Source organism: Centruroides vittatus, unplaced genomic scaffold (genome assembly GCF_030686945.1).
Source record: "Centruroides vittatus isolate TY-2023 unplaced genomic scaffold, ASM3068694v2 contig_549, whole genome shotgun sequence".
NCBI lineage: Eukaryota > Metazoa > Arthropoda > Arachnida > Scorpiones > Buthidae > Centruroides > Centruroides vittatus.
This window is the reverse complement of record NW_027122325.1, coordinates 3498602-3526436: the sequence shown is the minus strand read 5'-3', so window position 1 is coordinate 3526436 and position 27835 is coordinate 3498602. Positions and strand designations below refer to the sequence as shown.

The window sequence follows — 27835 nt, the reverse complement described above, 5'->3', positions numbered from 1 at the left end:
ACACACTCTAGGATTCTTCTGTGAAGAATACAGTGACCTTTCTCTTCTTCACCGACCATGATTTTCTGATTGTTAGGATGATTCATCTTCAAAGACCCATATCTTATTTTTGAATTTTGTGAGAGCATCATAGTAATAAAGGAAAGTTTCGTTACTTATCACAATACTGTTCACATAAGAGGTTTCCTTCCATTCTCAAACTTTTTCAGCATCTCATGACACCAAGCAATGTACAGTACTTGTCATTTGCTCTTTGGTATGGGGCCACCCACAGAGAGTTTTTTCTTACTTTTACGTGGTTATATAGAATGATATGTATTGCAGATGGGGATGATATGTATTGCAGATGGGGATGATATGTATTGCAGATGGCTCAAGACCTCCTCTATCTGAAGGAGGTCACAAGCTTTTTCTACACAGCAACAATGTTCTTTTCAGTGATGGAGGAAGATTGATTTGAATAAGAGTCTTCCTCCAGATTGAAATTCTCTCTCTGGACTCTCAATACCATCTGATTATGGTCGTTCAATACAGACAACCAGTCCCAAACACAGGAATCATTTCCTCCAAACATTAGTCAACTGTTCAGCTCTTGGCAAGAACTAACGTAAAATTCATGGTACTCAATGGTTATTAAAGCTATTGAATTAATAACAAATTAATTCAACTTTGAACTTGTCTTCACATCATTTAGTGTACCTCACAATCCCCGGTGATGCCACAATTCAAAACTTTCCTAGTGCCCTACTTACAATATATATAAAGTTATTTTATATCAACTAAATGATTTATCAATTTCAGATTTATTTTTTAAGATAGCACCTCGTACTTCAAATTCAATTCATTCCAGGAGGCTGTTTGAACTCCGAATTGTTCAAAGTCCTAATCAATCCATCCCCAGATCATAAACATTTTGATACACTTAAAACAGAAAACACACATAATTTAAAGTAAAAATAATTCAATTAAATGCCCTATTAATAAATTAAAACATGAAAACAATAAATAAAATATATAAATACTGCATAATAATAAAATGAAAATTACGCATTTACTGATCGTACACTATCAACTTCGGAATCTTAAACATAGCTGCCAGGTTCGTAACGTGTACAACTTTCATGCAATTGGGTTGAACAGAATCATTCGAATGCAATCGTTCGAACGGCTCTAATTTCAATTGCTTCAGAGTTCCAGTGTGCTCTCTGTTTCATTCTTCAATTCTCTGGATTTAATGTTAAAAGAAAGTAGAATGAAATTAAAATGTAGGCACCAACCAGTTTTTTTATATATATTTTAACATTATTAAAAAGATTTGCTACCCTAGTATATTTAAATTTTCTTCCTCCTCCTGTTTTTTAAAATATAATACAGTATATTCATTTTTTAATAATTCACAATAAAACAAGAGTAATAATATATAAATGCATTTAATATACAATTCACAAAACAGTTGTTTACAGATTTCTATAAATTTCTTACAAAAAAATTTAATTTACAAAGCTTTTTATTTCTTTTTCATCGAGGCACAATGTGAAATCGACTTACTGAAGTTACTATATGTTACTGCTGATTGTCTGACTAGAAATTTAACAATTTTTCTCACTACAGTATTAGATTATTACAAAATTTTAATAAAATCTTTTAAATTGCTTGGTAACTTAATTAAGGCCTAACCAAATTTAATTCATATTTTATCATCATCATCATCATCACTTGTGAGGTTTTGAAAACCTACTTATTTTTATATTGATTCATATAATTCAATTTCAGCATTAACTGCATCAGTATACAGACTGGCTTTACTTGACGATTCTAATTCATCTTCAGCTACTTTTCTTGTTTTTTCGATATACTGATCTTCTAATTTTTTCAATTTATTTTGAAGTTCTCTTTCTCCAAGTAAGTTAGAATATATTCGTCTGTGAACTTTGTACAAATAATGGCTTCGATCCAAATATTTTTCGTATGACGATTTAATCTAAAAAATTAAGAAAAAAACTATATTTAATGTACGATGCAATATTTATCTTATATTAAATACCATACTGGCCCGAATATAAGTAGATTGCCAATTCTGGAGTCCCCAGGAGAAGTAGGTTTCCTTCATATGTATTCCATAAAATGTACCTACAATTTTCATGACTATCGAAATATTTTTCATAAAGACCAAAACATACAATAATATCGAATGCATAAATTTGTAATTAAAATAGGAATTTACACTTTACAACAGAATAAATTTTGAGGCAAGTTTGCAGCAACCTGCACCCCAATTTTTGATGATTGCTGGATTAGTAGACTCCTAAGAGTAAAATAAAAGACATTACCAAAATAAAATTTATGTACAAGTAACCTAATTGATCTTTAAAACTGTTAAAATATTGACTAATATTTGGGCCAGTACAATAAAAATATTTTATAAGCTTTAAAAGCTTTATTCTTTTTGTAATGTAACAATATTATCTCAAAATCAAAAATTCATCTTAAAGTTAAATTTAATATAATATACAGCAGGGCCGCATAGACAATCCTGTATGGCAATCCTGAACCCACTATCACGGTAAATATCTCCACAGAATGTGGGTGTGGTCACTCTTAGCTTCATTTTTCCCCATAAACCTTATTGTCGTGGGTATCTCTACTAGGAGCTTGTGCTCCAGCCAGCATTGCTCTATGGATCAGTAAAATTACTGGGCTCTCCCACCATTATCAGGTGGTGACCACAGGAGAGAATTATTATCATTATTAACATAAATTTTAAACCAAAGCTCATGCTTTGATTAAATGATTAAATAATTAAAAAACTTGAAACTTTAACAAATTTTGAGTATATTCTATTAAATCTTCCTAATTTTATGAAATAAACTGTAATCAAAATGATAATCAGTACAATATTATACAAATTCTTAAAAAGGAAAACAAAAAGTACACTCAACTGCTTTTATTTATTGCAAGGAATCTTTGGGTATAAAATATTTACAATCAAATTCTAAAACATTTAAAAAACGAATTCAAATATTCTAAAATCTAGAACAAACTGCATATAATATTATATATTCCATAGAATAAAAAGCAAGATCTGATTTAATTCACTTGATATTATTCATGATGGATCATGATAAATATTTCTAATCAAGTAAAAATTACCATCAAAGTTTTTTTAAGTAAACATGATCTTTTTGAACCTTTAATCTTGACATTTTATGCTTCTAACAAGCTAAGATTTATATTTTTAAGCATTGGAATGACCAAAATTAGACTTGTTAGTACTTTAGCTCCTGAACTTATTTGTTTTCCTGATTGTTTCTGATTTAATGCAAGGAATTTATTTTCAACAAATAGATTTCTAATAACATCATAACTTTTGTCAATTTTACTGAGATCATTATTAGATCATTAGACCTGTTAAAAATTAAATACAATATTTTATTCTTTATTAGCATTGCTGCTATTAGCATTATATATAAAATAATTCACTAGCATAACTACAACTTTTCAAGATTTATTAATATTTATTTATCTGATAAATATTAATAAATTTAAATATTTTTAAATTTAATAAATAATAAATAATAAATTATAATTTAATATTTTAATATGTTAAATAGAATTAATAAACTTTTGTTCCAAATTCATTATAATCCGTCGTAGACTGCATATCGTATTAAAACACTACACATATGCCACCTTATAAAATGCAGCCGTGTTTATTCGGTACGAACGTTTTCGGTCGTGTTAAACGACCTTCTTCAGGAAAATATCCAAAAAAGAAAAAGAAAAAATCGAACACATCGAAAATTTGCAAAAGCGAATAAACTTTGGAACGTTTTTAAAAATATTCTAAAGAGAATTGCATGCGCCATCTCTACATCGATGCGTATTAAATAACACATTACATGAGAATAAGATAAAAATAAAAAATGAAGATAAAGATAAATAACGGACAATGAAAAATAATATGCTCCTTGGAGACATTAAAAGTAAAGTACAAACATAAACTATGGTGCAAGCCGAACGGCGCACAAAACATCGGGAAGGAGAGGAGCTGTGCAGAGACAATAACTACGGTTTCTGTCCTTGCGTAGACGTCCGCATATCCGCTTTTCTGACGTTTACATGTCGCCTGAGCGCCAGGTTGCAGATATTTTACTAGCCTCTCTGAAGTTGATAGATTGTCCTTTCTGGCTTGCTTTACAGATATGCCAAGCTTCTGTATATATTTACCCCAGATATTATTATATAATATATATATTCTGTAAATATTTACCCCAGAGCCCTTACAGCATAAAACAACCCCTAGACCTTCTACAAAAAATGGCTAACATGAGCCCGCAAGAAATTATATATATGACCGTATTAGACTTCAAGGCTCTGTATCCCTCTGTCAAGCTGGAACCATGCTTCTGTCATCTAAGGGACTTCCTGTTAACCGTGATCAAGTCCCCAGAAAAGAAGAGAAAACAAATACTAGAGATGGCGCACCTAACCACTTTCTCATCCATCTTTAGCTTTAATGGCATCACTTACATGCAACAGAAGGGTGTAGCCATGGGTAGCCCCCTGGCAGGTACTTTATGCGAGATGGTCCTAAGAACTTTGGAGAATGCACTCCTGCCAAAATATGCAACGCAAATCCTAACATATGCAAGGTATGTTGATGATGTGGTTGTTTTCTGGAATGTCAAACCCAACTTACACTAATTCATAACAGACATCAACGATAACAAATTCGGCCTCGAGATCGAACTCGAGCAAGAAAACGATAAGCATATACACTTTCTAGATTTATCCATACAGCTCGACAGCCAAGGAGCTTTCCGTACTAAGGTATACATTGGGTTAGGGTGAAGGAGGGCCGCACTCGGAGGTATAGCCCAAGAACTAAGGTATACAGAAAGCCTACTTACAACCCAATCTTTATCCCATGGAACTCGCACGACCCGCCAGCGTACAAACTCGCAGCATTCCGAGCGCTCGCTGCACGAGCACACACACACTGCAGTAGTACCCAAGACAAAAATGAAGAGATGAACTACATCATTAAGCTAGCTCAGAAGAACGGGATCAGTCCTAAAGCTTTCACTAGCAAGAGTATGACACGCAATAAGGAGCGAAACCTCCTAAATACAGAGGAGTTTACATTGATGGAATACAGGGCGGAACTGGGCAGCATCTATAGGCGTATAGGAACCACCACTAACAAAAGAATAATATATAAACGGAATCCCACTATATACCAGCTGCTAAGAGCGGTTAAAGACGCCATGGACACTAACTCCCTTCCGGGGTTTACAGGATCCCTATTACGAGACACACGAAGGCAAAATAAGCTATTTTACATCGGAGCCACCAGAAGATCACTCAAGGAAAGGCTGGCGGAACATCAGAGAAATATAAGAAGTGAACAACCATGCACAGCGTTGGCGACTTACGTCCTGGCAGATCCCCAAGAAGTCCAAGCTGAATGGGCACAAGCAAGATTAGTACAAGCAGTTCGCAACATAAAGCACCTCCAGTATACAGAAGCTTGGCATATCTGCAAAGCAAGCCAGAAAGGACAATCTATCAACTTCAGAGAGGCTAGTAAAATATCTGCAGCCTGGCACTCAGGCGACATGTAAATGTCAGAAAAGCGGATATGCGGACGTCTACGCAAGGACAGAAACCGTAGTTATTGTCTCTGCACAGCTCCTCTCCTTCCCGATGTTTTGTGCGCCGTTCGGCTTGCACCATAGTTTATGTTTGTACTTTACTTTTAATGTCTCCAAGGAGCATATTATTTTTCATTGTCCGTTATTTATCTTTATTTTTATTTTTTATTTTTATCTTATTCTCATGTAATGTGTTATTTAATACGCATCGATGTAGAGATGGCGCATGCAATTCTCTTTAGAATATTTTTAAAAACGTTCCAAAGTTTATTCGCTTTTGCAAATTTTCAATGTGTTCGATTTTTTTCTTTTTCTTTTTTGGATATTTTCCTGAAGAAGGTCGTTTAACATGACCGAAAACGTTCGTACCGAATAAACACGGCTGCATTTTATAAGGTGGCATATGTGTAGTGTTTCATTATAATCCATATTATAGCATAAAATATTAACAATAGAGATGCATTAGGATCTGACCGAGTTTTCACAAGGTCATATAAAAAGACAAATCAAATCAGTTCTCAACAAAGTTAGATATGTTGTTCGATTTCAAAATTATTTATTCTAATTGGAATTTTACTAAAAGTGCAGCTTTGTTAATAGTATGAGCAGAAAATGCTATTTTTTCACAAAATTATGGAAACTCCTGTTATGATCCATCATTTCTTGTTCATAAGAAATAAATCAGATCTTTTTATTATTACAATTTTCATTGCATGAAGAATACACTTTCTTTTTTTAACTGCAGTTAATGTTTTAAAATGTTGTTTTTAAATGTTTGATATCTTTTTGTTATATCTGAAGATGCTTTGTAATAAAAACAAAAAGCATTTATAGTATCTATTTTTTAAAGATTTTTTACTTAAAATATTTATGGTTATACTATGCATATTTTGCTTTCTTAAAATACATATAACATAAAATAAATACAAAATGAATTATAAATTATATCTTTTAAACAATTTTTAAATAAATATTAGTTTTTACCTTTGTAGAATCTTTAGGATCCATATATGTAGGAGAGACAGTTTTCTCTGTAAACTGTATATTTGGAATAAACATAAAAGGCTTAAACATGGATCTCAATGGATCTGGTGTTGCTGTGAAAAAGTGATAACAAAATACTTTTGATGCTATTGAAGGAAGTACAGAAACCTGAAAAAAATATTTAATTTTATTAAAAATAGAAAGAACTAAAGTTGCTAACAATAAATAATCATCCTCAATTAGTCATTTAAAATCATTAACAGTTATATTATAACAGACATGTGTTTATTGATTTGTAAAAATCTATGACAATGATGCCTATTTAACTATTATATATACTATATCTTAAATTGTTTAAGAATAACACAGTTCATTTTAGTTAGTTAATTAAGAAATGGTCAATTTTAATGTAATAAAATTGTTTGAAAATAATTACAAAGAAAATTTGAGAACTATAATAAATAACACGAAAAGTTCAATAATATATAATTATAATATTAATAAATTTACCAAATTACAAAATAAATAACTTAGACAAGTTCAAAATTTCAAATGTAGATGTAATAATATTTAAGAAAGAAAATGTTACAAATTAAAAATTATTTATTGCCAAAATATTTTCATAAGTCTTAGATTTTTCAGAATATTTTAAATGGAAAACGTTTTATTTAAAAAGACAATTTCTTATAAAATATTCATTGCTTGGATCCACATCTTAAAAATATCATTAAATATTAAAAATTTCCAATGTCACTTTGTTTATTGTTTTGTTAATTGAATCAGAAATAATATAAATTAGAACTTTAAAATTCATTTTATTATAATTGTTATTTTTTAACTTATATCTTACGTTATTTACTCAAATGGAAATAAACAATGCATAGTTCAAGATATACAGTCATTTTTACATGAGTATAACTGTGAATACCTTACAACTGCTTAGATTGAGAAAAATCCCCATGAGATTCAACAAATGGATTCCTCTGTTGAAAAATCTCGATGAGATTCCATTACACAATGAAAGATATGATGTGAATTTATACAGACACTTTTCTCATATGTCTATTCTTTTTTCAAGAAAATCATTGAATCAGATCTGTAATCTGCTCTCTTGCTACCAAGAGATATCAAAACATACTAAACAGTTTTGTAACCTCATAACTGCAGTAGCAAGGATGCAATGATTTGACAGATTATTTTTTATTCAAGATTGAACATATCACAGTAAATAGTCAGTATAGCAGATGTTATAACGTTTAACCAATAACAAAGTGATTAATAATTGCTCACTTTCAATAGCATTATCATATTGTTAATGAAATCAATCTCTGTGATTTTTGGTTGTACAGATGATTCAAAAGCAATATGTTTTTAATTTTGCAATCTTGAATAACTGCTTCTGAAACATCACTGTAGACCAGCAAGAATGTGAAGGTGGTAATGTTAATTAATAGTCTGGCCTTCAGGAACCCAGTGAAGGTACAAAATCCCATGAATATCGAAAAAAAAAAACAATCATCATCATGAATCATCTTCGACGTCTTCTCGGCCATCTTGAAAATGCTTAAACCACTCAAAAACACGTGCATGCGATAAACATTCATTGCCATACACTTCTTTCAATAAATTATAAGTTTCAGTAGCAGTTTTTCCAAGTTTCACAACAATTCATTGCTCTATTGTTACAGTTAACATTTTTCCAGCGAAACAAAAAAACAACTCTAATGCGAATGAAGGCTACAGCTATATGAAAGAGAGAGGTACTGCATTCAAAAGAGAAGGCTTCACGCTAAACAGCTGTCGGTCGCTGGCATTTGGTGCATGCGTACATCTTCTGTAGCAGCGTCAGTCTAATTATTTAATAATAGCCACACCTTGTATAGGCAACATTTTCTTCAAAACAGTTTCTTTCAGCAGTTTTCCATTATAATGCAGAGAATAAAAAGTATAGTTCTTGTTACTTTGAACATTTGAAATTTACAAATCCAAACTCAAATGTGGGTTCCAGAGAGATAGGCTGATGCCTTTTCTGCCTCAGCCATCTAGCCATTGAATGAATGGTTACATTTACACAAAAATGACAAATTTATTTGAGGAAATCAGTACAAATTACACAGCACTAAGTAAAGGTTACAATATCCATTCCAACACAAAATTTCCAACTTTGCATATAATCTCTTAAATTAAACATTTTGTCTTCCATTACTCAAGGAAAAGAAGAAATAATCAATACAGTAGACCCCCCCTATAACATGGTAGATAAGTTCCGTGTTATAGAGGGGTCTACTGTAACCATAAATTGCAGTTAATTACATTTTAAATAAAAATTAACTGCAATTTATGGTTATTGAAGTGCATTTTTAGTATATGTATCAGTGCAGTTTCTATTACACATCACAATTTTTCTATTTCTAGTGATGTTTCCTCATTTGCTGCAGCTGATGGCCAATCTGAGCAAGGATCATCTTTTCCACATCAATTACATTCATTTTTTAAACGTTATGAGAAGGAATCTACATTGCACAATAAAACATCCTATATTTTATCATGAAGAAAATAGTTGTATAATATGTCATCAAATTAGTTTATAACAAATTTGCTATTTTATCATTATAAGTATGTTATCAATATCATTCTGAGAATGTTTTTGAAGCTACCATATGTTTTATTAAAAATGATAAAATACCTGACTTGCAGTTGAGACAAATGAACCTGAACACATACATATTCCACTTGTAGTGTCACGTAATATTTTCATCATATGCCTTTCAGAAAAATCCTCTGAAAATTACATAAACAAATTAAAATCATAGTTCATATTCTGAATATCAATTTACTTTATATGAAACTTCTTTCTGATATCATTAATAATAGGAATAAGATAGCAGAAAAAGTTTTATGTAAATATTAATAAAAAATTCATAAATAAAAAAATGCATAATTTATGTTGCTTAAAAAGATTTATTCAGAAGCATTTTTTGACTTTAATCAGACCATGCTTCATTTATATACAAATTATGCAAAACTTTTTAAAATAAAAATTTTGTATACTTAATTTTGTTCTACAACATTCAATGTTGCATGTTCAATTTTCATTCTTTTAGAGTAGCATTTGAAATCTTTTTCAATATCTTCATAGCACTTTTTTAGAAAATATTACATCAAAGAAATAAAATTATGGCATTTTCAAAACTAATCAATATTATAGAATATTGAATAACCATCTATAATAAAACTATAAATATCTTACTATATTAGTTTAATGTCTCTAAATTAATGTTGTTTTCAATAATAAAGTAGCTTTATTCATTAATTGTGAGTTTGCTTTTTGGAACAAATCAGACAATGACTATAACAATGACAATAAGATAGTTACTATTTCAGAAGCATTTTATTACTAATCTCTCTATCAGATATGTATTTTGAGCCTAGCCTTTGTCAGTTTGACCTATTCAGAGATCAGAATGTAAGAGTGACAATATTTAATAATATAGCATTTATCTTATCTGTACATACAGTTATTCTAAATTTTAATTTGTGTGACTAATTTTACAATTATTGATTTCCACTCATTATAGATTAGTAAGAATGATAATGAAAGATTAGTAATAAAAAGCTACTGAAATAGTTGCAATGTATCCAGGGCCTTTCAGAGAAAATGCAAGGCCCGGAGCACTAGCAAAGGGATAATTGTGTGCACATGAAGAAAGGGGCAGGGTCTTTGACGTTATCAAGTGTGCTAGCACATGTTTGCTAGAGTTTTGCTCTTGCAAAGATGTAGTTTGCAGAGGCTCTTAGTATTGTAAAACACCATTAGCACAGAACTGACCAAACAGGCCTCGTTCTCTGCTTTTATGCATTTTTTGTTGGGCTGGGATTCAGAGATGGAGGAAGGGGTAACTTTTGAGTGTGGGTATGCATAGTGAAGAACATCCCCTCCAGAATAGGGTTGGTCAGGGTGGTATACTTCTAACCAATCAGGAACTGGCTCATATCTCTCAATCCTCTCTGACTCCTCCTACAGAAATTTAGAATTTAATTTGATAAATGTAAAAATTTAGCAAATCACTTTGCCTTCTCCTATATTTTTGTCTAACATACTGAGTTGCCAAGTTGAGGCCTCTAATATTGCGAGACCCAGGGCAGTTTTCCCCTCCTGTCCCCCCTCTGATTGACACTGTATGTATCTGAGATAAACATGTTTCTATCATCTTTAAAAAATGTTTCATTAATTTACTCTTATTACTTAAACATCCAAAGACCAATTTTACAAGAATTATTATTTTTATATTAGGAAAAAATAATGATTCAAAAGTTAGTAGTACTTGTTTGATGTTACTAACTGATCAGTTTTATATTATACAAAGAGACAAAACATTATAAAGAATTATTATGTCCAATTGAAAAACATATAATATCCAATTTTCATATGGATAGTTGATTATGCAGTTTGTATAAAAGAATACATCATACAGTATAACTCCTTATCTAATTATATAAAATAATCATTTAATATCTACTTATATTTTTATAATTCACAAAATGTTTTATTTTGTTCTCAGAAATATGACTATTTTCAATCTCAATTTTTTTTAAACATATTAAATACCACTACCATCAACCCAATATTTGAGTTTTTCTTCCTAATTTAACATATCTCATAACGAGCAATTATTTATTGTGACATTGTCACAACGCTGGGCTGCAATTTTTAATCATGTTTTTAATTTATTTAATTTAATGTGTGTGCTCTCCACCTCAAATTATTGATAGTAGTGGCTTGCCCCTGTACATAATACTTTTCCTTTAATAATAGAGTTGTGCAGGTCATCTATTAACTGCTTCCAGGAGAAAAGTTTTGAATTGAAATAATGTGACTTCTGGTTTGCATCAGAAGTTCACATATATTTAATCGGGACCTCCTGCCCCTAAGGTTTCCATATCTTGTCTCAGGATTTCATCTATCTATCTTTCATTCTGGAGATTAATTAAGCAAGAAACGAGAAAATTAACATCCAGGCGTTGTGTTTATGAATATCGCTATAATCACTAGCGCTTTTGACGAAACTATTTTCGTCTTTCTCAGGTAGATAAAAATGGTTAAAATCCTTTTTCGAATCAAAAAATTTTCGAAATGCAAAAACTGCTTTAGAACTTTGGAACAAACTCAACGATGGAACAGAGCGAGAAGAAATTTAAATGTGCGCTACGTCACCACGCACGCACATTTAAATTTCTTCTCGCTCTGTTCCATCGTTGAGTTTGTTCCAAAGTTCTAAAGCGGTTTTTGCATTTCGAAAATTTTTTGATTCGAAAAAGGATTTTAACCATTTTTATCTACCTGAGAAAGACGAAAATAGTTTCGTCAAAAGCGCTAGTGATTATAGCGATATTCATAAACACTTAACGCCTGGATGTTAATTTTCTCGTTTCTTGCTTATTCAGAGATTGGCGTGAAGTCCACCATCGTACGATTTACTTTTGAGATTAATTAAGAAAAGATGGACGGATGACAGTGGGAACTTATAGGACTACGGTACAATTCTTTCAAATTGCAGCCCAATTAATACTCTGGAGACCTTTAATAAATATTAAAGGTTTAAATACATTAAAATCTTTCCCTGAATATTACTTGCTAAAATATGGGTGTGTCTAATCTTCATATGTTCTATAAGCCATCAGTATACAGTAAAAATATTTTCTATATAATATCATATTATATTTTTGACCATAATGGATAATTTAAATATAATTTTAACTTATTAAATTTATATCATAAGCTGATAGAAAGAAAATAAGGTTAATATTTTGGAGAAATGTTAAAATCAGTTATTTTATTGCCTATAATATATCTTTAAATTTAATTATGATCATCAATAATAGTAATTAAATTTGAGCTTAAAAATTTCACAAATGGTCATGATTTATAGAACACACTGCTTACAGTATAAATATATCATTGATATTTCATAAAATTTTACTTGAAACTGAATGCTGAGCCAATAATTGTCTTCCACTTTTAAATCTAGGATCATCTCCAGTTCCATCACCAAATGCTTCAGCAAAGTCAAATTCTCCTTGGGACAAATGCCAAAGTTTATGTTTCATGGCATATTCTTTCAAGTTTTCACTCATTAAATCTATTTTAGTATGAATTGATAAACTATTTGATATATTTCTAAATCCACCTAAAAAAATCAATTAAGAATTCAATAAATAAAATTTACTACCAAAATATTTTAGTTAATATCAAATTTTACTTTCACTAACTTGTAACATGTTCAGCTGCCCACAGTTTTCCTGCTGTTTCCAAAATCCAAGCTTCTTTTCTATCAACAATAAGAAAACTGTTATGGTATGTGAAAGAAGGCATAATATCAGAACAAGGACCCCCTTGGCCATATTTTTCTAGCAATTGGGTTATTACGTCAAGTGCTTCTCTTGCAGTATTGCCACGCTCTAATCCCAATCTAAAAAAAAATATCATTTATATAATACTAGATTACAAATATAAATAATGAAATGATACCAGTAATATCCAGCAAATAATATATTTTTAAATTGTCATCATCAGGTTAAAAAAGCAATCAAACATATATATGAAAAGTAATGACATAACCAGATATTTTTAAAGATAAGATTTAAAATTATAAGTGTACTTCAAAGATATTGAATTTTGTATACACAGAAAGATCTAAAAACTAATTAACTATTTTAAAGTAAAAGAGCTTTATTGTGTGATACTTCTTCTAACAAAATTTATAAAATTTACAAAACAGTTTTAAAATGAGATCTATTATATTCAATATACAATTTACAACATTTCAGTGCAAAGCTGTAAATCTTCAGTTATTACAGTTTTTGGATAAGTGATTCACTGCTCCTATTTCTTCAAATATTTTTATTAAATTTGAAAATAGTTTAACTTAAAATAATAGGAAAAAAATGTTTATCCTTTTGAAACTTTTCAAGTAAACATTTTTTTTCCAGTATTCCATCAATTCTATAAAAAACTTGATTTTGATTTATATAATAATTTAAATCAAAATCATGTTTTCCATTCAATTTCTATTAACTAATTCAATTTACATGGGAATGTCATTACATGCAAGTTGTGCCAAACGATCACTGTAATTAACCGGGTTATTATTTTGCTATTATTAATAATTAGATATTAAGTAATTTAGTAATAGATGTAGACGTTAGGCATCATCTCTTATCTAAATTAATAATTATAATTTTTAATAATTTATTAAATAATTTAAAACTGTCTGGAAGAACTATTCTGGGCTAGTTCTTTTCTTCCAGATGGTTATCTATTACTAAATTACTTACTATCCAATTATTAATAATAGCCCAATTAATTATGGCAACCGTTTGGTTTTGTATCAATGCATCAGGCTTCAGGATGTTTATTATATATGCAAGTTGTGTAATACTTTTACTATTATTTATTTCATAGTTAGACATACGGTATTTATCTAGCTAAGAGGACATTTCTCTATGGTCAATATTTCTATTTTTTTATAAGAAAGTAAAACGTAGACTATTTGATTATCAGAGTGAAAGTATAAAGCTTTGATGTTAATTCCATTAATTAAAATGGAATTAACATCAAAGTTTATCAATCAGCTTTACAACTTCACTTTGCTCATCAAATAGTCTTTGTTCTTGCTAAAATTCATTTGAAGCATTACAAAAGAAGACGATTCTTTTCTTAAGTGAATAATTACTATAGATAAAACCTAGGACAGACTGTATGAAGTACAGCTTAAAGGCAGCCAAATGAATGAAAGCATTTTGATTCTCCCCAAAGCAATAGCTATATGGAGTTACAAGATGGCTAACCTCCTCAGCTTAGTCAGCAGCACCCATATGCAGTATATATAGTATGTACCGTACTTTCTCTTTCATCACATAAAAAAGTAATCTAGCCTAAGTTAATTGCTAATTATGGGAAATTCTAGAGCATCACCTTTATCCAGCTGTATAGTGCAAGCAGCTTGACCTACTACAAAATACCAATCATTCTGTAGAATAATGTTCACTGTCATTTTCTGCCAGGAATGTCAAGTTAAGAATATTCTTTTCAACTAAGGCTGGGAAGTACTAGAACATCCCCTACTTGCCTGATATGAGCTCCTGCAATTTTTGTTTGTACAGATCAAAGAACCACTACATAGAAAACAATTCCAAGACAGAGAAGAGATTATTTGTATTTTTGAGCAGAGAAAAACATCTTCAGTAAAATAATTCCACAGATGGTAATGCAACTTTTAATTAAAGTTTTAAATAAGGAGAGAGACTACATAGAAAGAATTCACACACAACTAATTTGTATAATAAGATTTCCGAAAAATTTCTGCTGTCAAAACTTAATTGACAGCCTTTACAGTATAACTATCAACAAGGAAATGAAGCTATATATATTTAAAATGAAAAACTTTATGCACTTTGTACAATTAATATCATGAACTCTTTTGAAACAAATGAATTAATTGCTAAAGAAATGTAGGAACTCTTTTCATAATTTAAGCTAATTAGATTAATAAATTTTTCTTGCAGAGCAAATTAAAGTAAATCTTGACTTTACATAAAATAAAAAGTTTTGAATTAAAAATATTTTATATTAAAACTTAATTGAACAGCAAAATAAATTTTGTATCTCTAAAATGTTTCTAAAATTGAAAAATTCTCCATGAAATGGTAGACTGTATGATAGGTAGGCAATGATGAACAGATATTTATACATGCCATCTATCATTGGTAAATGTTTATATGGTACATATTATGTTGTTATACATTTACTAGCAATGGTAATGATGTTTTGAAATAGAAAATATTTATAACTATAAAAAAAGCAATTAAATAAGCATTTTGTATTGTCTTTTATCTTATCATTAAATTTTGAAACTATTAAATATAAATTTTTCTTTATTTTTTTTAAATTAGAATACTTATAAAGTAACTAAAGTTTAAATTACTAAATATACTTTTAATGAATAAATAGAAATTTTTAAAATTTTGTATAAATAACAATTTAAATTTATATTATTTGTGTACATATACTTGCTTTTACCTAAGAAGATCCATCCCTAATAATGCTTTTTCATTGTCACGTGGACTATTAAGAGCAGTCCATACAGCTTCATTTCCTATACATACACCATGCTCATTTGCTCCCATTTCAGCTCCCCACATCCATGCAGGTTTACTCAAGATTACAGCATATGAATGCTGTACCTGATCAATTTCTATGTAAGTACACTAAAAAAGTAAGTTAAAACAGAGTTAGCTATCAAAGCATACACAAATATATAAAAATACTTATGCACAAGTTAATGAAGACTTCATTAAAAAGACACATTTTGTATTATTAAGATTTATGTTAAATGTTAAAAATTATTTCAAACAATAAATATAAAATTGTTCACAGTTTTGCTTCTTATAAATAAAAGCAATATATAAACATTCATTTTCATTTTTAAAAATTCACAAAATCAATAGTTCTGCTGTAACTATTGATTTTGTGATTCTTTTAATACTCTTCTGGTCTGATTTTTTTGAGTTAAGGGACCAAATTGTACTTGGTCAGCTTAAATCACAGAATTAAAAAATAATTTTTTTCATCAGTATGTGGAAAATAAGACATTTTGAATTCTTAATTAAATAAAAGAGAATATAACTAGACAATATTTATATAATAATCTCATTCACAACATAATTGTATCCTGTAAATAGTATACCTAGTTGACTCAACATTGATTTATGTTAATAAACTTAATGATCAGCAAGCATCTATGTTGATAAATATGAATAAACTTAGTATATTCCAATACAGTCTCTTCAACCTTAAAATTCCCGGTACATAAGACGACAGTTAACACAAACTAACGTTTTCGATCCTCCACCGAGTATAAATACTGTTAACAAATGCATATTTATTTATATTATTATTATTATTATTAATTAATGAAAATAGCATTCTGTATAAATAGCCATATTCCACTTGTTTAATAAATTACACAGTTATGTGACATTTGGCACAGTGTACAGGATATGTAAATCTTGGATAATTCAAAATTTGATAATTTTAAGTCATTAATATTTCATCCCCTAAATTTCAAACCAATAAGGATTTCCTGTATTTCCCAAAATGTTAATAAATGCATATCATATTCAGATCTTTCTTATTAATATTTTTATTATCCCCAATTCAAATCTAATTCATTTGGATTTGATTCCAGATCCCCAGAACATTAGGCTGCCACCTTAATCACTCAGCCATCTGTAGTAGCTAATTGGTTAGACTGGACAACAGCGATGTTGAGTCAAATATTGTTACAAAATAAGCAGCTTATTAATTTCTGTATTAATGTTTCTCTTGTTTTATTTGCTATTAATTAACTCTACAAATTCATTACAAGTATAGTAAGAAAGATAATTTAATCTGCCAGAACAACAGTTAGTGTACATTTTAATGTAATGTTTTAAAAATTCATCAAATTCACTTAAATAATGTAGACACAATAAATAATTTCATTATTAGCTGGCTGAGTGCTATGGAAGAAGGGTATGGGTGCTTAAAGTCCTCTCAGTCAGTGATGTGAGTGACAAGTATGATTATATCTAAATTAATAGTTCTAAAGATGAAGATTGGTTGGAGATCTGAGTAGAATAACTGGCAACATGTCTTCATGGTATGTGAGAGTTGCAAGTTGAAGTCCCATTTTAGGCTGATTCTTTTCTTCCAGAAAATTCTAAGTTAAATTTAATTTGTTATGATTATTAAACCTACTATAAGATGACAGCATAATTGTCTACCTGTAGACAAATTATTTAGTATCTAATTAATTTCATAGACATCTCATAGTCCAATAATTTGGCAGTGTATTCGGCTTTATAAATTTAATATTAAAAATATTAAAAATATGCATTTTATTTTTCCACTACAATCATTTATTGTGACATTGTCACAGTGCCAAGTTGCAATCTTAATCATCTTTTAAATTTTAATTAAAAAAAATCATGTGACTTTCAGTCCAGGCTGGAAGCTAATATATAGTTAGTCAGAGTCTCTGGCCAATAAACTTTCCATTTCTGTTCTTGATTTTCACCTATCTAACTCTGTTCTTGAGATTAATGAAGGAAGACAGATGACAATGGGAATGTACAGGTCTGCAATTTCAAAATTGCAGTCCAATAACTAAATTATTTTTTATATCATTTTTTGTGAGGAGTGAGGTTTTAAAGTGAAGGCCCCCAGCTTGTAACTAATGTACCTTATGGTATATACAGTCCTGCTTAATTAAAAAGCATTAAATTTGGAAAAATATCCAAATTTAATTCTACTCCTGTTGAGTGTACAAAAGTAGAATGTGGCAAATCATATTGAGAAAAATGCTGTAATTACCAAATGACAACAATGCAGATCAATTCACTACCATGATTGAGCTGAATTTGGGTGTGAAGCTCATAGTTGTACCACCTTGAGTTAATGTAAACATATAATCAAACAACAGTCAAAATCTGCTATAACGTATGTTCATATTATATAGCATCTGTTAAATTAAGTGTATATTGTTAAATTTAATCAAAATATAAAATTAATATGGTCATTTTGTATATTCTTTCTTTTTATTAACAGACAAATGAATTAATCATTTGTCTGTTATTATCATAGATATTATTATCATAGATATTATTATCATAGATATTATTATCATAGATAATTATATCATAGATAATTTCTTTCTTCTATAAAAACAAGTTCTTTTACCTTTAATTTTGTTCCAGGAGAATAATCTCGAGATGACACATATACCACTTCTTGTACTTCTTCAGAAGGCCTATCTGAATTTTTCCCAAATATAATAAAATTATTTGCTGTGACTGGTGGTAAAACAACAAATGTATCACAGCTGGAACACTTCAATTTGGGAGATGCCATATCTATTTCATAAAAAGAAACATAGGAATGATATTAATAAAAAAAAAGTCAAATTAATTATATTATTTTTTAATATAAAACTAATAAACTTGTCAATTAAATTGCACAGAAAATAGATTCCATAAAGCAATACAGGAAATCCTTGTTAATTCAAACTAGGATAGTTTGAAATACTATTAGTTCATAACTGCACTTTTGTCTCAGCTAGGGATATAGAGATTTACATGATAAGGAATTTAGTTAGTTCAAAATACAGTTACTTCATAATTCAAAGTGGAAATTCTGTCCGAACTGTGATATGCATATGTTAACTCATTCATTTAAGTCAAGGCCATGCAGTAGATTTTCTCAGTATGATGCAAGCAGGACACAAGTCTTTGAAATGCTGCCCCTTTACGGTGCCGCCTGATGCGGCTACCTCTCTGTATCATAGCACAGCACAGCCCTGGTTTAATTCGAAGTGCCTCCATGCTATAAGAGAACAATGAACCAAGAACAACTCTAATCTAGTCAATATCTGTTTGCTTTTACAGTAACACATTTTCAAGTGTCACCTTACATATGGACTACCCTTTATTCTTGTCTTTCATAAAATATGGCTGGGTTTTGGGATTGCAAAAGTGGGTTACAAGTAGCTGGTTGAGATATTTGTAGGACTTTGGGCTACTTCATTTACTACTTTTTGGGCCACTTTTAAAATAATTTGGGCTAAATTTTGAGGAATTCGGCTTTACGCTTTAGAAAAACCTATCTGGCAACCTGTGAGGTTCTCACCAGACATGTGTAGTCTACCTGCAGTTTATTATTATTATTATTATAAATTATTAATTAATGACATAGTATTCTGTATAAGTAGCCATATTCCACTTGCTTAATAAATTACATCAGTTACATGGCATTTGGCATATTGTACAGAAATATGCAAATCTTGGATAATTCGAAGTTTCATAATTTGAAGTTACTAATATTTTGTACCCTAAATTTCAAACTAAAAAAGATTTCCTGTATTTCTCAAAATGTTAATAAATGCATATCATATTCAGATCTTTCTTATTAATATTTTTATTATCCCTATCTAATTTATATAAAGTATTTAAATAAGATTTAAGTTTTAAGTATCCAGTTCATCTGTTTACTTTTAATTGGGAACTAAAATAAGTTTAAAGATGTGCATTTAAATTATTTCAGATTTTCTTACTATAAAATTAATCTATAACAAAAAACACTTGAAATTATCTATAATATTCTCTTTATTTTAGGGGGAAATCTATAATGAGAATCTCCATAGTATACATTTAATCAGTGGCACGCTGTCCATGGAAGATGTGGAAGCACAGTTTCCCTTGTATTTTCTAAAATATAAATACATATTATGCAATTATTTTCATATTTTAATGTACTTTGAATTACTCAAAATTAATATTTTATTATAACCTCATTATGTATTTTATTACAAATTTCTATACATATGAAAAAAATGATAAGATTACTATTGAATATTAAAATATAAATTTGTATATGCATATTCCCAATAGGGCACCATATTGTCAAATACGGGATAGCTTCCATGGCAAAAATATTTGAATCGTGTAAAGCAGCCAGATTACACGCATTCATGCATGTCCTTTACAGAGGACCAACCTCAGACGGTTTAGCTCATGGATGCTACACACCAAAATATTGTATCGTATAATGCTTCTAATGATTCCATCCATTAGCCACTCTTTGACTAAGTGGATTGTTTTAAGATTTAGAAAATAAAGAAGAGTTCATGTTATTTTTTATGTACATTTCTTTACAAAGCTATATTTAATTATAATTATATTGACAGAATTTCAGACATAAAATCTTTAGAATTTGTATCACTTTTAGATGTTAATAATTTTAAATATTATGAAAAACAATTTTCCAAAGCAAGTTTGACTTCTTTAAATTAAGTAAATTTTATGGAGGATTTTTTGATTTATCTAAATTATGTAGTGAATTGCCATATTTATATTCATTTCCAGATTATATTGGCAAGTCACTTTTAGACATAAAAGATATCATAATTAATGATGATCTGAACAAAGATGTACTAAAATAATTATATGATTTAATATCATTAATTTTTACAGTACCATCCACAAGTAGGTCTGTTCGGCACATTTTTCAACCATGAAGTGAATTGATACATTGGCAAGGAACATTCACTCATTCAGAAGAAAGATTGTTCTCACTAGCATTGCTTTCAATAGAAAAAGAGCTTTTAAATACATTGATGGAATCACTGAAAAGCGATTTTTATGATAAAGTAATTAATGACTTTGTGGGAAAAAATTGCCGAATAGAGTTTATAAAAACTAATAATAACAAGTTTTTATATCTTTGTTTCCTGTCAATTATCCATTTTAGAATTAAAATAAATAAACTGTTTATTTTTGTAATTTCTAGTATTTGTTTAAAATTTTTATGAAAATATAACTTCCCTATCATCAAATGTCACGGCACACCACTGTATTTAATACTTTAGAAAATATCACATCAGAGGAATAAAATTGTGACATTTTCAAATCTAATCAATAATAAAATATTGATTAAACCTGTAATAAAACTATAAATATCTTGATTAGAAAAAGTATATAAAATTTAAATGTAATTTTGTAAAGTTTATGTATTTTAGATATTTTTCTAAAGAAAACTTTTATCGTCTGCAAAAAGAATACACATCTGAGATAAATACACTGAATTCCCAATTATCCATGCTAATTATTGATGGGTGTGCACAGAAAACTGAAAAGCATGTATAATCCAAAACAGCCCTTTAAACTATAAAAAAAAAACAAAAAACTATTCAGAAGTTTTAAATGAACTATAGTATATACACAGTTCAACTCTACAGGGTAGTATATCAGTACAGCAGTTACAAACTTTCAGGAGAGATAGAGTACACCTAGATGATGGGATATCATATAGCAATGCATGGTCAGAAATGCTTTCCTGGTGCAGTAGTGACCACACAAAACACAAGAAATGAAGTACACAAACAGGGTGAGAAAACATGTTTATTATTCTTAGTACAGCAAAAATCAAAGAAAGTGTTCGAAATTATGACCCTGGGCCATGATGCAGGCCTCACATCTCCAGCGCATTGAAGATCTAATGTTGTCAAAAATATCAGGTGTGTCCTGGACTTTCCCAGCAGCTGCCACGATGCATGCAACAAGTTCCTCAGCACTGTTAATGAAAGTTTTATACACCAGTGCCTTGACGTATTGCGTACACCAGCCAAAGATGTCCCATTTTTGCTGTACTAAGAATAATAAATATAACACCAACCAAATGCCGAAATTCTATCGGGCTAGTATAAGGCTAATTACTAAATAAATTACTGGCAATGCATCTGCACGGTAAGCAGAAGTTGTGGGTTCGAGTCCCACTCCGGGCTGATTTTTTCTCCCAGCAAATCTAAATTATTTAAATTAATTAATTAAAAATTATAATTATTAATGTTAATACGAGATGGCGCCTAACGCCTCCCTCTAGAGTCAAATTGCTTACGTAATTTATTTAGTAACTAGCCTTATACTAGCCCGATAGAATTTCGGCATTTGGTTGGTGTTTAGCTTTAATATATCAGGTTTAGTGATGATGTTTAATAAATAATAAACATGTTTTTTCACCCTGTTTGTGTCCTTCCTTTCTTGTGTTTTGTGTTGTCACTACTGTGCCAGGAAAGCATTTCCAACCATGCATTGCTATATGATTTCCCATCATCTAGGTGTACTCTATCTCTCCTGAAAGTTTGTAACCACTGTACTGATACACCCTGTATTATAACACAAAGCAAATGTGAGTCCTAAGTTTCATAAGCTGATATGTATATTTAGTCAATAAACATAGTCCAAATTATTGTATTTTAATTTTAGGACTAGTAGGATATTTTTTTCAAATCTGCTGTTAGATATTTTTTCAAATCCCATGGATGTTTTAGATCATTTATTGGAAAGTCAGCTGAGCTTGAAAGCTTACAGCTTATACACTGATGATATGTATACTACTTCCCATTCATTAAACTGCCCATGAACAAGCCAGATAAAATATTTTGACAATGCATGGATAATCCATCCAGAGATAATAGGGAGTTCAGTGTATGTTTCTATCATTCCTTAGAGCACATTTCATTAATGTATTATTATTATTATTAAATAATATTTTAAAATAAACTCCTTTAATAAACTTTTAATATGTTGTTTTATTAAAAACTAACGAGTACAGATATTCTCAAACATTTTCACGGGGCAAAAGATTTATGCTCAAAGTCTTAAGATTTTAATAGAAATCTTAAAATAAGGTAACTAAAAATTTCAAAATTATTATTATTATTATTATTATTTCAATTACATAATTATAGAAACTTTTTGTACTAAATGAAATATATCTTTAATTTTGAAATTATTGGCAAATTATAATTAAATAACACTAATAAACTTCACTAATAATTAATTTGAATCATCATCATCTCCAAACCCAATTTATTAGTAACCAAACAAAGTGTCAAATTATCAGGCTATAATATGGCTAATTTAATGATTAGAAACTAATTAATCCACTTACCTTTAGAATTTTGTTTTGTTTTTTTGTAAAATTAGCTAAATAATGTTTTAAATCTTTTTAAAATTCTTGTAAAAAAATATGAAAGACAGTATTGATAATATAATCATATTGATATTTTCACCATCTAATTTGATGTATGAAGTAGTGCATTTATTATTTATGTAATATTGACATAAAAATAAAATATATACAGTATTTCATTACTTGAAATTTAGCCATTTAAGTTTTCAGCATCAAAAATTTTTGATGCTGAAAACTTAAATGGCTAAATCAATATTAATATCAATATTTTGTAGGGTAGTGTTTCACATTTTAATTTACTAATTTTAAATTATAAAGTTTGTAGAAAATATTTTATTAGAAAATAAGTACATCAAAATACATTTAATTTACAAATATGTAGAAAATAATTGGTATACAAAATTGCAATAGGCCTATATCTTGCTACGGCATAATTTTTTTTGTGAAAGTACAAACTATTAACCTTTATACTTGTGCTAAACACTTTTTATTTTAATTTATTATGCAAGTTTTAATGCATAGTTTCATCTAGATGATTAATATAAAAGTCATTCTTAAATTGTAAAGAAATTACTTCACAAATCAAAGTTTTGTTTGCTTTATTTGAATTTTTTTATTTTTTGCAGAATACAGATATTTTTGTAATACTTTTTCAAAATATTTTAATTTCATATTGGATAATGTTATTTCAATCAAAATTTATTTTTCGTATTAATTTAAAAAGCCATAAATAATAAATATAAGCAAGATTTATATTGGTGAGTTATTACTGTTATTTATTTTCTCATTAATTTATAATTTCAAGAATGCAAAAAGAGATAAATGAAAATTATTGTATAAAATAAAAATTTAATTTTCATATAATTAAAACTAACAAAAATCTTTAATAAAATATTTAACATTTAAGATAAAGTTAAATTATTTAGACCCACTATACCACAAAATTCCTGTAAAATATCATAAATATATCTTGAATATTTGCAGGTCTATGTATAAGAGTTTTAGAACAATGGGGGTTTTTAAAAAGCATATTATTTTTTCATTACAGCTTATTTGCTTTTAGACTATAGACTTTTCTAATTATTTTTTATTTAGTTTTTTTAATTATTCCCATATAGAGGTTAAACTCCAAAATTGCCATGTGCATGGCCTTGCATAATAAAAAGATACTTATAGACACGAAATAAGAGAATCTAACAAATTTCAAAGCCCACCAGTGACCGATTGGATAAAATCACTGAACACCGGTAGTTGGTTGTGGGTTCGCACCTCACCAATGGGCTGGCCATGTGAGGTTTTCCAGGTTTTCATCACATTTGTAGCAATAAACAGAGGCTAATTTTCCCCATAGAAAGTCCTCTTGGGAGATTCACAGTTATAGAATATATTGAATTTTAAATAAACAAATATGAAGTTTCAAATAGGCTAATAAAAAATTCAATTGCACAAATGTTTGTGTAAAACTAACACCAATGAGTATTAATTAACAGTAATTAAAAAAAACGCATTACTGCTTTTAATAACTAAGCTTTATCAAAAACAGTCAACAAGATATTTTTTAAACATATACAATTAATTAAAGCAGAATATTAATAAAAATCTATTCTTCCCTACTTTTAGGATGAAAATTCATCCATTTTTCAATATCTTCCATTATTATCCCCTCCTAATTATTGAATAAACTTAAATTTAAAAAGTTTGTATCTTATTCCATACAGTTTAATCTCAAAATGCAATACTGTATTATGAAAACAAAACTATTCATGAGTCATGAATCACAGGAAAAATGTGTAAATGATATATAGTAGGCTACAGACAACATTAATTTGAGAATTTACTTATATACGAGGTAAAAACATAGCCTATACACAAAATATATATTTAAAAAATTTTTTTAAATTAAATTGTATTACCTTCTACGCAGGTATGTTATGCAGCGGCGTGTCCTCTATTTTCTGCGTGTCACTGACTTCCAGCAAACGCTCTTATACAACTAGCAAAAGAAAATAAAAAAAAAGGTTAAAAAATAACATATTGATCGATGTTCACGTTTACAGACATTAGTGCGTACCACATGTCAAATGTAGTTCAGTGCAGCATGTTGCCAACCGTATCAGAAGGAACCGTACCATTACCTACTCTTACATTCGGAAGGTCGCGCCATTAGCGAAAAAGTCGAAGGAAGAAAAAAGACATAAGAGTAATTTTAACCAGGAAAGCTGTTTATCTGTTAAAGCGATAGTATGGTGCAGTACTGGGTTTAATAGTAGTACGGTAGTATGGAGATCAATAGTTTAATTTTTAATGTTTACTTTTATAAACATTATCCATAGAATATAAAACTTTTTCCAGTCAAAATTGTTTCTATAATGATTAATAATAGCCCTTATCGGCGCTTGCCTTATCAAACATCTTTATTTCACAAATTACCGTGTAATAGCCGTGGGCACGTTTCGGATCATTCATTCCCTCTTATTTTTCATATCCCTTATTAGGTTTTTGACAAGACATCTTTGAGATAAAATAATCACAAAACCTTCTGGCCCACCAATGAGTTATTTTTTCTACACTTGTATCCGATTTTTAAAGGTCATTTTTTGCTCTCTCTTTATCACTAGTTATTGGGCAGACGGCCGGATGGCCGAGCTGTCAAGTTAGAAGTCTACCGCTCTGGGGGACCCGGGATCAAATCCGGACGGGTCGAAAAATCCCCGGGAATTTTTAGGGAATGGTCCGACCGGATATGTCGGCCCCCTCCTTCACCTGGCCGAACCTATAGTGGGCTTGGTAAAAGAGGCCCTCTTAGTGCCCACAGGGTTGAAGGAGTTAAAAAAAACAAAAACAAAAAAACTAGTTATTGAGCTCAACCAATTAGCCTAGTAACTAAGGATTAAGGCAAGCGCTGAAAAGAACAACTTTTTATACAAAGAATTTGAAAAATAAATGACACGATTAGACAGGCAGGAAAACTAAATAAAAAACACAAGAACGAAGCAATCGACGTGGATTTTTATTCTTGGATCACTTCTATGTGTCGGCAAGTGCAGCGATGTTTGTCCAGTGACAAGTCTGTCCGCGTAAGCATCGTCTCTTTCTGTCCAACTGCTCTTCAATTCTATCGCGATACGACAAAGTCGCGCGATGTCTTAATGTTTTCATTCTAAAATTAAAAAATTTCAATTTAACGAATTACAATAGATTTGAGAATCACTAAAATACATTTCAAATGTATTTTCAGTTTATGAATTTAAGTCAATATTGCGTTTTAAATACTCGTTGAATTTTTCGTTTCATTTCACATAAATATCCTTAATTATATCCCAAATTCTCCTTAATGTATTATAGACTTGAGCCATCTGAAATAGAAATAATAAAGCGTACAGTAATATTACAATCTATGGTGATTAAATTTAGACCTGTATTAATTTTTAAAACAATGGTTAGATTTTCATATTCAAATAGTTTCAAAGCATTTCTAATTTAGAATTTATTTTGTAGTAGTATGTATAAATATCTTTATTTGCAGTGTAGCAATCTCCTCAAATGAATGTTAAATTATAATGAAATAAGAAATGATTATGATTTTATAAAATAAATAACGTGAATTAAGGAATTAATATATTTTGGCATGAAGAAGCAATAGAAAATACGAATGGACTGAAACAATCGCTCCTATATCAGGTAACCATCATCCTTGTAGATTTACGTCTGTTTTAAAAACAGTATTGTAAACAATAGCGGATCTATAAATCTTTAGAAGGGAGTTGTAGAAAAGAAACAATATGCCTTACAATTTTTTTACTTTTAGTAGAATTGCTATGTGACATGTTGCTGAAATTTATGCAATGTAAAATTATATAACTATATAGATATAAAACGAATAAATTTATTACTTCACTAATTACGTTGTTATATTTCGTACGAAAGTAGTATAAATATTTTACCACATGTTGAAGTTCAGATGGACGACGTCGGAATTCAACAGCCAAACAGCATTTTTCTCAAGAGGCAGGGATCTAATTGCCTGTGACATTTTGCTTCCACTATCTGGGAGATTAGCAGGTATTCTAGATATGATTCAAATCCCACAACCGAACGACTAAAGTATAACGATTTAATAAACTCTGTTTCTAGATCAGCTTTAAAAATGTGCAAATAATGCCACAATTTCGCGAGGTAATAATAAAACTTTTTATTTATCTTTATTAATCTATATATATTAATTTTTTTTAAACTCTGTCCTGAGGGAACTGAAAAGGCCTTTTTCCAGCAAACCATTATGAGTTCGGCCAGACCCAAATCGGATGACCGGGTGGTGAGGAACTGGGATCGCGATACGGTCAACTGAGTAATGGCGTGTGGACATCTAGGCGACGAAATTATAGATCAAATATGCGCAAATGACAAATTACCAAATAAGCTATCTTATGCAATTTAGCTTAGAAATGTTTCTAAATTATTTTTGAAAATTATTTGCTCTTATACATAAGCCTACTTATTAAAATTTGTCTTTGTTTTAGGAATGGAAAAAGTTAAATCGCCGAACGATGAAGGATGATTCATAAAATAAAGCAATTAAGAATTCAAATTTAAATACCAAATGAATGGACTATATGAGATAACGACAATT

General features: G+C 29.5%; 1 protein-coding gene across 2 annotated transcripts; it reads right to left on the bottom strand.

Moving 5' to 3' along the window:
* Nucleotides 1–1411: 1411 nt before the first annotated feature.
* LOC136978722 (secernin-2-like) lies at nt 1412–25395 on the bottom strand. Of its 2 annotated transcripts, XM_067274510.1 has the most exons (9): nt 25277–25395; nt 25119–25198; nt 18418–18590; nt 15718–15905; nt 12909–13108; nt 12620–12826; nt 9325–9419; nt 6639–6806; nt 1412–1981 (listed from the first exon to the last, which is right to left on the bottom strand). In XM_067274510.1, the coding sequence occupies exons 3-9, from the start codon at nt 18586–18588 to the stop codon at nt 1745–1747; spliced, it is 1266 nt and encodes a 421-aa protein (XP_067130611.1). In that variant the 5' UTR covers nt 18589–18590; nt 25119–25198; nt 25277–25395; the 3' UTR covers nt 1412–1744. The 2 variants fall into 2 exon arrangements, with proteins under 2 accessions (XP_067130611.1, XP_067130612.1); XM_067274511.1 differs by lacking the exon at nt 25277–25395 and having other exon boundaries at nt 25119–25270.
* Between the last annotated feature and the right edge of the window lie 2440 nt (nt 25396–27835).

What these genes read in the sequence shown, in the direction of transcription:
- LOC136978722 (XM_067274510.1), bottom strand. Translation starts at nt 18,588, where the DNA reads ATGGCATCTCCCAAATTGAAGTGTTCCAGCTGTGATACATTTGTTGTT. An exon ending in CTCCTGGAACAAAATTAAAG is followed by an intron (nt 15,906 to 18,417) that starts GTAAAAGAACTT and finishes TTACTTTTTTAG; the next exon opens with TGTACTTACATAGAAATTGA. An exon ending in TTAGGGATGGATCTTCTTAG is followed by an intron (nt 13,109 to 15,717) that starts GTAAAAGCAAGT and finishes ATTTTTTTTTAG; the next exon opens with ATTGGGATTAGAGCGTGGCA.